Source organism: Xiphophorus hellerii, chromosome 15, assembly GCF_003331165.1.
Source record: "Xiphophorus hellerii strain 12219 chromosome 15, Xiphophorus_hellerii-4.1, whole genome shotgun sequence".
NCBI lineage: Eukaryota > Metazoa > Chordata > Actinopteri > Cyprinodontiformes > Poeciliidae > Xiphophorus > Xiphophorus hellerii.
In genome coordinates this window covers 13,111,285-13,124,479 of record NC_045686.1, presented here as the reverse complement: position 1 = coordinate 13,124,479, position 13,195 = coordinate 13,111,285, and the positions used below count along the sequence as shown (strand labels likewise).

Genomic DNA, 13,195 nt, shown 5'->3' with positions numbered 1-13,195 from the left:
ACTTTGTTATTAGAATACTTTATATCAGGAGTGGTGCAGTGTCTGTTCAAGAAATTAATGAAAGCAGCAAAAATCATCAATTTCCTCCACATATTCAATCTGTCTGTGGATTTTTTAGCTGCACAGCATGTATCTTTAAAAACATTGTTAGTAAACTATATTTGACTTAAGGTTGTCTACCCTTCGTTTTGTTGCAACATATTTGGGCCTAAAAAGTCACCCCAAGCTAATGCCACACAGGCTATTACAAGCTCAAACAAATGTCATTCATTTGGCTCATACTTTGAAAAAACATGCTCCTGCTGGTTCCTATGATCATTGGTTTAGATATGGACTGTTTGGAGAGAACAGTTTTTAATTTAATTTCTTAAAGGAAACTGAATGTCTGCCCACATTTTGAACTCACACGTAAGAACTAAAAAGATCCCAAATACAAGAACACATTGTTTGCAGACATATTATATCTATAAACACATCTGTTGCCTCTTTGATGCAATGCTAGAGTCATAATTCATTTCCATGGCATGATCTTTGTTCATACTATGAACAAAGATCAAGTATCTTTCAGTTGCAGGGAGACATGACTCCATAGAGCTCTATTTGTGTCAGAAAAGTGTTTTACAATTATTTCTCTTCTTAAAAAACATGATAGAAAGGCTGATGTCCATCTATTTTAAAGATATGAAGATTTTCTTACTAAAATATGACATTTATTCAATAGGGCAAAAATGATGATTTTTTTTTGCATATAAAGTATTTTAATTTAAACATTCTGAAAAGTGTCATGACTTTAAAGTGACATAGCAACATCAACGTATTAACATACAGGAAACAAACAAGAGTCATACTTTTTAAGAGTCAATGCAAAGCCTGGCATAGTACATAATACCTCCAGTGTTTATAAATTCATTGAAAGTAGCATGCAACAATTGGTGAAATCATGTTGTTTTGAAAAATGTGACTGTGTGTGAATGAGGCTCCACAGGTTGGGCAAAAGATTTACAAGATTCTCATGCAAATACTCTAGCCAGGTTTAAGTCTGTAATGGGATTTTGAGAACATTGTAAAAATGTTGTTAAAGATTCCTATGACTAGGTGGAAAATAATTGTTGTATAACACGGGACATGTGAGCCAGGGCTTCAAAAAGGCATGTTTTCACAGTTAAAAGACACAGATGTTTACATTCAGAATGAGGCTTGTCTCGTGAATAGGTAGATACATTCAACATGCTTGAGTTGGGGTTATGAGAGTCAGACCTAATTACTGTAAAATGGCTACCGAAAGAGAAGATGATGTTGCAATATTAAAACAAAACCCATCCGTGGGTGCAAATATCGTATATTTCAAGTTTTTGTCAAATTCACACATACCATCACAAATGCACATGTATATTATCATAATATTCAACACCTTTCTTTGAATGTGTCCTCACATGGTCTGACGCCTTATGGAACAACTCACCATCAACATGCTGTGTCTTTCTTCCTCACTGACAGCTTCTCAATCACAGAATTGACTGACAAAAAGCAACATGATGACTTTTTGAAGGAGAGGCTTTGATTTCTGAACCCAAACCAAGACGTGTATAGATTTCCCTAAGGCAACTCAGCTTTAAAGTGCCTTTCACTTCAAATCTACACCTTAAATTTAAATAAGCTATAAAATACTTTTAATAACAAAATATTATGATATTTCACCTCCTCTTCGTATTTTTATAATCTAAAGTCTTAACGCCAACACAGATACTGCAAGAACAGAGAAGTTTGTTCTTTTGCTGAAGGTAGCAATGACACAGTTCTTTCTGGTCAGCATGTTCAATACTTAACAAGAAGGTTTGTACATGATAATGTGTACATGAGAAAAGAAAGTACTGTCCAGAAGCTGGAAGAGATCCAAATTATTCTGGGAGAGAGAACAAATGTCTCTGTTCTTCTAGATTATGTATGGACCTTAAGTGAAGATATGATATGATAACACATGGCAGCTCCTGCCTTAAAGGACCCATGTTACACTCTGCACAAATCAGTGCTCCTGCTAAGGACAACCTAAGAAAAAACATATATTTAACTTATTGCCAGAAAACGTCTGGGTGGTTTTGCATAATACCATATACATAAATGTTTTTATACTGTGAACGATCATCCTCTCTTTAGCAAAAGAACTTCAAATAGATTGAAGATATTCATGTAACGTTCCTAGATTGCTGTACAGTAGCAATTTCTTCACTATTTGGTTTCCTTATTTAGTTAACCCCTCAGTTTTATATTCTGTTTGTATTTATTTTCTGCTGAGTTGCAGTCTTTGGTTATAGTTATTCTCTTTAGAGAATAATGATTGGCTAAAATCAGACTTTAGCCAAAGTCTTATTTTGAAACATTTCCATGAGCTCTGTGTATTTAAATCATGTTCTTGTTGCACCTGTTTCTGAATTTCTGTGTGACTTTTTATTTTTTAATCTTAATTCATTTTACTGGGTTGTGTCCTCTTTCTGGTTTCTGGTACTCTAGCCTGGTTTCCAGTGTACTCTCATTTCCACTGTTCTACCTCGGTTACCTCTGCATGCTTCCCTCACAGCTGACATCCATTCTGCTAATTAGACCCATCTGTGTTCACTTCAGTGATCACATTCCCCAGTATTTAAGTCTTGATTTTTGCTCTCATCCTGGTTCTTGTTTCCTCATTTGTTGTAAGTTTGGTCCTTCTTTTCTCTCCATTTTAACCTCCCCTTTGCCACGTGAATCCATTTGTTCTGCTGTCAATTGAGTAATCCAGCAATAATAATAATTTCTCTACTGTCTTTAACACATTATGTGACTTCTCTATAAATGATATCAAGTAACACGTAAAACTATTTTTTGAAGTATTTGCTGTCAGAGTATAAGATTGCAGGCCAACACAGAGGGATGTCAAAGAAAGGCTAAGAACAAAAGTGTCAAAAGAAAAATTTTGGACACTCAGAGAAAAAGCATGATTTGCTGCAGTGATCACCCAGTGGGCCTAAAAGATAGATGCACAAATTTTCTCACTACGAAAGCCACAGTGAGGCATCATTCATTCAGTTCATCCATTCCTAAGTGCAGAACCTCATTTGCTGCTGAATTATTGGCTATTGAGTCGGTGCTGTAACATGCAGCAGGCTAAATGAAAGGTTTAGTGTGGTGTACATTCAGTATTAGCATTAAATACTCCATCTACTCTAAGTGGAGAAATGTTTGCAGACAAATTCAATCAAACAAAGCAACAAATGTGCCTCAAACGTCCCTAGACTTTACTGCTACAGCACCGTATAGTGCCTTGCAAGAGCATTCTTATCTCTTAAGCTTATGCACATTTTGTCAAATTCCAACCTCAAGGTTTAATATATTTTAGTAGGATTTCATGTGATGGAATGATGGAAGGAAAATTATGCATGGTAAGCATTTGTATTCAGCCCCCTTTACTCCAGTACCCCTACATAAATTCAAGGAAAACAGCCAAAAGGTCAACAGTAGCCCTGGAAGACCTGCAGAGAGCTACTGCTCAGGTGGGAGAATCTGTTGACAGGGCGACTGTTTGTCGTGAACTTCACAAATCTTCCTTTTATGTAAACGTGTCAGGGAGCAAAGCCATGTTGAAAGGAAGCTGTAGCAGATCCTATTTAAAGTTTACCACAAGCAAACGGCAAACATTTGAGCATAGGCTGTCTGGTCAAATCAGATGAAAATCATGTTGCGTGGATGTTTTGCAAAAAAATTGAGAATAGTGTACAAGTGCAGCTTTCAGCAATTCTTAACCTGCAACCAAGGTTTTAATACAGAAAATCATGTTCGTCACAGAAGGGCCCAGTCAAATCCCAGAACTAAATCAATGTAAAACTTGTGGAAAGATTTAAAAATTGATGATCACACATATTCTCAATCCAATCTGAACAAGATTGCGCTACTTAGCAAATTATTGATATTAAAATAAATGTGTCTAAGCTGGCAGACCACAAATGAAATGCAACCGCAGCAAAGTGTGGTTCAGCAAAAACATTGACTTTTATGCGCTGAATATAAATGCACACCACAGCTTTGTCTTTTAATTTGTAAAGCATTTTTTTTAAAGTATGTTCTAATATGACAAAGTTCAAGGTGTAAATATACTTTTGCAAGGCACTCCGTATGCATTAATTTCTATGCAAAACAAAATGTGATGACACACAATGCTGTGTGTTTTAATTTTATGGCTGAAGTGTGATTACTCATTAAGAAAATCTTGGAGAAGATTAAGACAAATAACTCATACAGCCCTGGTAATGCTCTATTCAGACCCAAGACATAAACAGATGGTACTTTGACTCAGGGGAAGGTTGGAGTTTGATGGGTGAAACACTTTACAGTATGCAACTATTTAGTGTGTCAAGAAGACATTCCCCTTTAAAACATTATGTTCTCCGCTTTCATTTATAAACGTTCTATATAAGTATTTAAAAAAATTCTTTAACTGTCCACGATGCATTTCAAAAATGTCCTTATTACTACTGTGATCAAATTTAACACATGAAAAGATGGACATGAGTCTTTTGTTGCCCTCATATGTCCAGTGTTTTCAATAAGGCACCAGTGAATTATCCCTCAGGATGAATAGTTAATGGAGAAAGCAAAATGTCAACATTCGTCTCTTTAGTAAAGGGTTGATTAAGTGGCAAATGCAAGGCAGATAAAGTAAACAGAAGATGAGCGACAAGAAAAGGAACATTCCTTCCAGGATTTCTGCTTGTAAAGAACCACAGGATAGACCTATGATTGATAATTTGGTGTTTTTAACTATTGGGATCATTGATCCAATCCCAGTATTAGGATGGCCGTCACGAGGTGAGTGCAGATCCCTCTATTGCTTCTTACGTTTCGTGTTTCCCAGGGAATACTGTGGAAAAAGAAGACTAGTGTGCTGCCTGCAGCCTCAGGGTGGACTTTTATTTCCTTCCAGCTTCAGCAGTGTTTGAACTTGCGCTTTAATTTCAATCTCGTTCCATTTGGCTCAGGTACAAACACATCTTCAGTAAAGTCTGACTCCTTCCATAGATTCAATGCAATCTGTTTTCTTTTTTCTGTGCAAGAGATAAACATGGACAAAAGTGAACAGCTTCATGACTTATCTGTGCTTAGGTGTTTAAATCACGGGAAAACAATCTGCTTCATTCAGGTACCTCATCAATGTCTGGCATCAGTCAATGATCACTGAAGCCTCGAGTTTGTTTTCAGTCTCACAGCTGCAATGCTCAATACAGTGAATCTCCTTCATTGTACTGATACTCATTTGAGGTTTTCGATTATGGCGATTTCCTGTCGATCAGCGTAATCTGGACTGAGGCCGTTCAGATACAAGCTGCCGTTCCTGGTGAGAGCCCCTGGGACGGGACTTAGAGAAAGCGTCAAGGAGGGGTACATCTCTTTGTCCTCGCCCAGGTTGGCTGACAGCGTCCTCTTCCCAGGGGTCATCTCCTGGTTCATGGTGGCGTTAATTCCCAGCTCGGATGAAAGCTTGCGCTTGATGGACGCGGCCCGCTGGAACCTATCATAGATGTCGACACTAAGCCGCCTGCGGGTCTCTTTGAACTCCGCTGATACATTTGCCGTCCACTCAGCAGCATGGGCACGAAACTCCCCGACCTGCAGAGACAAAATGAAGATTTATGTCCAAATGGCTCTGTTGCTCCCATTAGAAACAGTTTTAACCCTAAGGACAGATCCATTGCTGCCCATTGAGTCAAACATCTAGTTCAGCCAAGACACACTCACAGGCCACAATTTTATGTACAACTTTTAACTGTAAGTTGAAAGTTGCAAGTTTGAAACAGTTGAAAGTTGTACAACTGAGAGTTGTACAACTCAGTATTTAGATTTTAATACTGATTTGAATACTTATTCAAATCAGTATTAAAATTTGATTGGATTTGAATAAGTATTCAAATCAGTATTTAAATACTGATTCAGTATGAATCAGCCATATACATGGTAGCAACTTAATGCATTTAGAAATCTACATGTTCAAACTTGGTATCAAAATTAGGAAGAATTTGGATTTTAGTGACTTTATTTGAAAATGGTGTGGGTGTTTGTGCCACAAGCGCTTGTTTCAGTAAAGGCTAAAGCTCATTATCTCTTTCACCATGTTGTTTTTACCAGTACTGGTCATTTTACTTTATCTAAAATCAAGGCATGAAAAATGTCTGTCATCATGTTGCACCAAAACAAATAAGGATTTTGTAAGCCAGGGATACAAAAAACAGCCTGGTTTTAGACTTTTCTTCACTCAGTTTTGAATTTATTATCATTTCCATCAAAATGGACTCATAACTATTCAAGCTGTTAAGAACATTACTCCTAAAAACAATAATTTTCTCAGTCATCAAGAATGTGGAAATGAGAATTTCAGTTACAGGAAAGAAAACTTCAAGATGATTAAGAGTACCCAAGAAGCACCAGAATGGTTTCTGGCCAAAGAGTTCCCCACTGTCTCAGAAAAGATTAAGGACAGACTATAATTCAGAAAAAAGGCTTGCTATGTTCTCCAAAATATTATCCTGCTTATGACGGTTTGAAAAAAATATTTATTTGGGAAAGATGAGAGCTACTATATGTGCCCTGTATCAAGCAAAATTAAAGTTTGATGCAAAGAAATAGACTGCTATTGAAGAGAGAGGGCTTACTCACAACTCTGATTACTGGCACGAACAAAGGCTGGCAGCAAAACATCCTCCAAGAGCAACTTCATCAACCAATCTGGGCACAATTTATTGATTATGTGTGCATTTTCCATCATGATGGATGGAGCACCGTGTGAAAGAACAAAGATCATCAGAAATGACATTTTGTCAGCATGTCAGATTTCACAATACAAAGCAATTTAAAATTATCCATCTTTGTAAACCATATACAGTATATAATTTTTGACATCTGCAGTCAAAAGTCCAAGTACACTTAAAAAATCTTGTTTTAATACAAAATACAAGTGAGTGGTAAAAAAAATCTAATATAGTTTCAAAAGTAACTTTTAATCTGACAAAACAGCCTCATCATACAACCCATTCTCACTCCCAACTCGTCATATATTGACGCATGGGACGGTCCGTCCTCGTCACATGTTGACGCGCAGGGTACCCCTTTCGCGTCAATATGTGACGCGAGGTGTTTTACACTATGCCTTACCGTAATTTTTGCCCTAAACCTAACCAAATCGTTGGGTTTTGAAGGTTCGGCAGCGGTTACGAGAACCCTTCGCGTGAAAAATCCACGTAAAACATGTGACCTGCCCAAATCGTCAACATGTGACGCTGGAGGACCCTGCCCAAGTCGTCAACTTTTGACGCGAAGGGGGTACCCTTCGCGTCAATATGTGACGCATGGTCAGAAATTGTCCTAACTCGTCAATATATGACGAGTTGGGAGTGAGAATGTGTTGCATCATATTGAATATGACTGTCTATAAGAAAACGTGCCGTAACTAGTTCAATGTACCCAGTAAATTGAACTAGTTAAGGCCGTGACTAAACCTCAGATGCTTTGAGTGAACTATTAACGTTCAAGACTCAGAGTTTTGTTCTGTGATCTAAGCCTTGACTCAGTTAGAAAACTTGGACTATCTGCTAATGGATGAAATCATGTCGAAGCACTTAAAACCCTGAAGCATTTAACCCAGAAATGTATTAAGAGAACAAAAGTCATGCATTGATTGTCAGGCTGACCACGTCTAATAACTTCAGCCTCTTTAATGTGCGCAGCTGACAAAAAAGTTCACTGAGATCATAAATGGCACCTCCATTAATCTCCTCAGACAGCTGTTGAAAAGCTCTTCCCTCCAGCACTCTCCCACATGCCTTGCCCGTGCTCCAATTAGCAAGCCACATGGAGGAACTTTATAACCTTACACGCTGTTGTTCTCCGTTATTGTTCATTTATCAAAGTGGCCGACTGCAGATGTGAAGATTTGTGAAAAACGGGAAGGAAGAAATCAATATCCAAGGATGGTGTTTTTGAGACTGGTGCAATAAACAGGTTTTTCTTAGAATTGCAGCTCCTTGCTATTCGATTCAATTCATGCACAGATCTATAAGGGATGTTGTGCAATATTCATAATAATACAATATTTATACTGGGGGTAGTGCCCACTGGGTTTGTCTCTAAGGCCTAGAATGCCTTGATTGTGACTTTTACACAGTCACTATCACCCAGTCATCACGTCTAGTTTTATTATTCTGTATCTCTTACTGACCATCAGTGAATAAGACAAGCCAGTTTTCTGATACAGATTTGTAAAAGTATAAGGTGCCCACAGTATGTATTATAGACACAGACAGCCAGTGCATCCATGGTTATTGAAAGGTTTCACCTTAATATTGCATCAGCCTTCCTTCTCTAGGGTCCGTATTTATTTAGCAGCCTTTGAGGTGAAGCGTGGGGTGAAGAGGCACTTGAATTGAAATTTATGGCACATGTGTGTGCACATTGGGAAAAAAAGAGAAAACACCTTCTGTCTACTCGTTTTCTCTGCCTGCTCGTCATCGACGCTCGTTCCTTCCAGCAACCTCCCACTGAAAACCGCCTCTCCCAATGATTTGATTCTCTGCACAGCTCCCAGCCTCCTCAGACGTACACTTAATATGCCAGCAGAAGGGTGGAAAAAGCTGCATACTTCCAAATAGCCCCTATGTCAAAGAAAATAAGATGGGCAGGAGTTTGAATTCAGGAGGAGAGCAGATGTGTGTATGTGGATGTGTGGCTTTTATTTATTTATTAATTAATTAATTTATCTATTTTTTCATGTGAGTTATGAACCTGCTGTAACAGCAAGGTATTCTATTTCTCAGCTCCAGCAGACGTCCAGTGTGAGCCTGTATTTACTTCACAGAGTGAGGGCAGGATGAATACACATCGCTTTCAGATTCATGGCTTGAGGGGAGTAAACAATGGGGTGTCACTGTGGTCTTAGGCTTACTGTAAATATCTCTATACATAACATATTACACACACTGCCGATGTGACGGTGAAGAGATGTTTAGAGGTCAGCACAGAACAGCAGCATAACATTGAATTCTTTGTTTAACTGTCGGATATCATCATATTTTTGATATATTTTGTAGATCACTATCAGTCTTTTTATTGTTTACATATGTAACACATATTAAGGCTAGGCGGTACAGCTTAAAAATAAAATCTCCAATTTTTTTCCAGACCAGACTCAATTTCCAATTTAAATCTTCTTGCTTACTTTTCTAAAATTATAAGTAATAGAAAATATGTTCAAAAAGTGGCTTTTATTTCATTCATCCCTTATGTGAGTTGTATACAGTGGAGTGTTAGGGCCAGACTACAAGATTTTTTTAAATTATGAAAATATAGTCAAACTATTAGCAGAATAAAGATGTATTTCTACCAGAAGAATGCAATAAAGTTAAGAAAAAAAATGTAATGAGAAATAAACTTCTAGAGGAATAAAGATCTGACATAACCAGCTCAGTTTGTGTGGTTTTCTTTGAAACAGACATTCAGCTACTGATTATAATTTGATGCTGATGTGTTAAACGATGGAGTATTTCTTAATTTGTAAAACTTACACCGAAGTATAATTTTACATGACACTCAACTTTCTTCATTTTAATTTCCATCTATTTTTCGTGTTGGAGTTCTCGTAAAATTAATACTTCGCTCTCCTAATATTACAATTTTATTCTGGTCATATTATGACTGTATTATTGTAATATTATGACTTTATTCTTGTAGTTAAAAAAAATAAACAAAAAAACGCTGTAGCCTGGCTGTAGTACTCATAAAAAACATGACCTGAATTAATAGTCCAAATAAATAGAAGCTGCCATGGGCAAACTGACATCATTTGTAACTATGGAAACATAAGGTGTGCGTTAAAGAAAAATAATATACATTTTCCAAACATTAATTCTTCAAAACCCAACAATTTGATTAATGATGCCTTGGACATTATCGACAGTACAAGCAGGCAGATCACTAGTCAGACCAAGATATGAAGCATCTCATGATGTCCACAGAATGCACTAAATCAGTAACTGCTCTCCAAATATTTGTCCTCCATATTTTTCCCAGTTAAATGAGGCAGAGAGTGTGTTACTGCAGCTCCAGTCTGACTTTATCTCGGATTATTTATCAGTGTTTAAACTTCCACATATGCAGCATGAGTCTGAAGTAAGCTTTTAGAGCCAATCAATTTGTTGTTTGAGGGAAACTTGATTCAGATGGATTTATAGAATCTCAGTGTTGGGTAATCAGCCAGCTACAAGTCATTAACTTTTATCTTGATTAGAAAAACAGACTGATTATTTGGAGAAACTAGAAAATCAGAAACCACTTCACAGCTTTCTAATGGAAGGTAGGCTAATATTACGACACAGTTGTTGGGATGCTCATGCATACCTGGATGTGCACATCACAGTAAGGAGAAAAATGACTTTATTTAGCAATGAAATCTTTATGTTTTCACTTATTTGCAGGAAATGGTAAATTGTCTGTACTTCTATAGAGCTTCATCAGGTACAAAGACTCCTGAGCCGCCACTGCCCTCAGCAAGATGCAACATTTTGATCTTCAGATATATTTCTTATACTTGAGCCACAACAGCACATACCTCCTCTTTAGTTTTCTTAGAGATGACTCTGAACCAGTCTCCAATCATGCTGAGCACTGCTGCAAAGTACGCCAAGCCCACCAGGATCCAGAACCACACCACCGGCTTGTAGTAGTCGAGGTACTCGAGATTCTCTGAACCACCTGTAAGACAATCAACACAACAAGTGGGATGTAGTGGAGCACCCTGTTTGGTCTTTTAAATTACTTGTGGTAAATAAATTGGGCAATTTAGTTTTATAACAATGAGAGTTGGTTTGTCAGTCTTGTAGAGAAGTCATCTGTCTCAGATATTAGAACTTCATTAGCACTTCATGGCAAGAGAGTGGTGGAATAACATGTATAAAACTCTTATATAAAGCAAAATATCATATAACATTTAATTTTTTTAAACTAAACATGTATTCTCACAGAAAAAAAAGAATATCTTAGAGTGTTTTCAGGATCAAAATTGAGAACAATGTGAAATTACTCAAACATCTTCTAAAGAAGTAAAAAAAAAAAAAACAAACTCTGCAAAAAATTGGTCCATTCAGAGTAAATCTAATAATGATGACCATCAGCCAGTTTGTTAGAATAAGCTACAAGCAACAAAAATAGAGGATGTGTATTCTTCAAAAATGTATGAACAGTGTGAAACTTTCTGAGGTGTACTTGTACATGCATCTGCATTTAAATCCCAACAATACCATATTTATAAAAGCTACAGAGCAAAAGAAGTTTAAAGTGATATGTGGGTGCCCATTACAGGGCATGTTTAACTAAGAGGATCCCAAGCTAATTAGTTTACTGTAACTACTGCAGGCTGATGCAGGTGCTGTAATCTAATCGATAATCACTAGGGCAGCTCAGGGAAGTTTAATCTAGCAGCTAAGTGTTTGTGATTTTTCCCATCTGCCTCTGCCTTGTTATCTGCCAAGCAGGTCAACTTGAACTAACTGCCTGCTGCACACACACACACACACACGCACACACCCATGCACACCCCCACACCCACACACACACACACACCCGCACACACACACACACACACACACGGACGCACGCGCAAACTTTAATGAAGACACACCTAGTGTCTCTCTTTTATTCTCTCCAGTTTTGGCTCTCATTCAGTCCTGCCAGGTTCATTTACTGCATTAGCGTGACCATATGTAGTTAAATCTTCATACTTGTCATGATGTGTTTGAATCTTGGACATAATTTGGGTAGATTTTCTTTGTTGTTTGTATAGACATATCTTCTTTGTTGTTTTTTAGTTACATTAGTCCCTTTATGCATTTATTATTGTCAGTGCATTTGGACTAATTTATTTTGATTAGTGTTCCTTTCTGTTTATCATATTTTCCACTTAAGTTTCCTGGTCTCCCTTCCATTAGTTCCCCACTTTGTTTCTTTCACCTCTTTCTGTTACTCTCTGTGATATTCCATGAATCTCTGTGATTTGTTTCTGTTTTGTATTTTTCTTGTCAATCTTAAATATGAATAAATTTTAGTATCAGCTAACAATATTTCTTTAGTTGACTAATTCATTTATCAAAGGGTAAAATATATCCCTGTCAACTTGGTCCCATGTGAGAACATATTTGCAAATTTTGCTAATTGACAAATTGGCAAACCTTATGAGGAGCAGTAATCCAACCAAGTCACACTGAGTACTTGAAAACTCATCAAAGATGTCACAATACAACTAAGAATAACATCTGCCTGTCAGCAGTCACAATTTATCACCCAGAAAGAGAACGGGCAACAATGGCACCCAAAAACAGGTCTGACATGTTTTAAGTTTGCAAAATCTCACAAGAAACAAGCAGACCTATGGAACAAGCTATCCAAATGAGGCAAAATATCTGAATTGGTAGATATATAAAAAAAAGTTTAACTTGGTGCTTATATGTTGAACAGCACCCGAAGCTTAAATTTTACAGAAGTAAGAAAGAAACAGAACGATTAACAGAGAAGAAGTCTGATTATTGAATAGCTGAGTTAATATGCTAAAAGGTGAAAGTATAAGGTCATAAAACCATAGGGAATTTGTGAATGATGTATCTTAGCATGTCTTATTTGAAAGTAAAAGCTCAGTTTAATAGACATAAACTGCTGCAGACTTTTGATTACAGGGCTTAATGACATACAGAAGGACAACTTAGACTTTGCAACGCAGAATGAGCTGAATCAGTTCATTTGAAAAAATGTTTTTGAGCTCTGATCTCTAAAAACTCATTAAAATATTAAAGTCACCAGCTTCAGGTTTTAATATCAGGACAAAATGTCTGCAGTGTACAATTAATCAGGCCCTCCAAACCTTTTTTGGTGAGGTTTTTGTACTCTCTTTTAAAAACACTAACAGCATTCAAAACCAATTATTTTTGAAGGACATGTTTCTGCTGTATTCTATTAGAATACTATGCTCTATGCTATTAGAACTTTAAAAAATATTTTGAAACTAGTAAATAATCCCCTAAAAAGCATTTATTTTCAAATGTTCAACTGGACCTACATGTTCTTTGCTTTTATTCACTGAAGTAGCACTGACAAAAATGCAGTACTTAGGATCAAAACAGTAAAGCTGCTTTAA

At 36.9% G+C, this 13,195-nt stretch overlaps 1 protein-coding gene across 3 annotated transcripts in view; it reads right to left on the bottom strand.

Moving 5' to 3' along the window:
• Positions 1–735: 735 nt before the first annotated feature.
• Positions 736–13,195, bottom strand: part of LOC116734284 (potassium channel subfamily K member 2) — a 31,903-nt gene continuing 19,443 nt past the window's right edge. For all 3 annotated transcript variants that reach the window (XM_032585595.1, XM_032585594.1, XM_032585593.1), the window contains 2 exons: positions 10,622–10,764; positions 736–5,634 (listed from right to left, as the gene is read on the bottom strand). In XM_032585595.1, the coding sequence (XP_032441486.1) occupies positions 5,278–5,634; positions 10,622–10,764 (500 nt within the window). In that variant the 3' untranslated portion in view covers positions 736–5,277. The remainder of the gene's footprint in view (positions 5,635–10,621; positions 10,765–13,195) is intronic.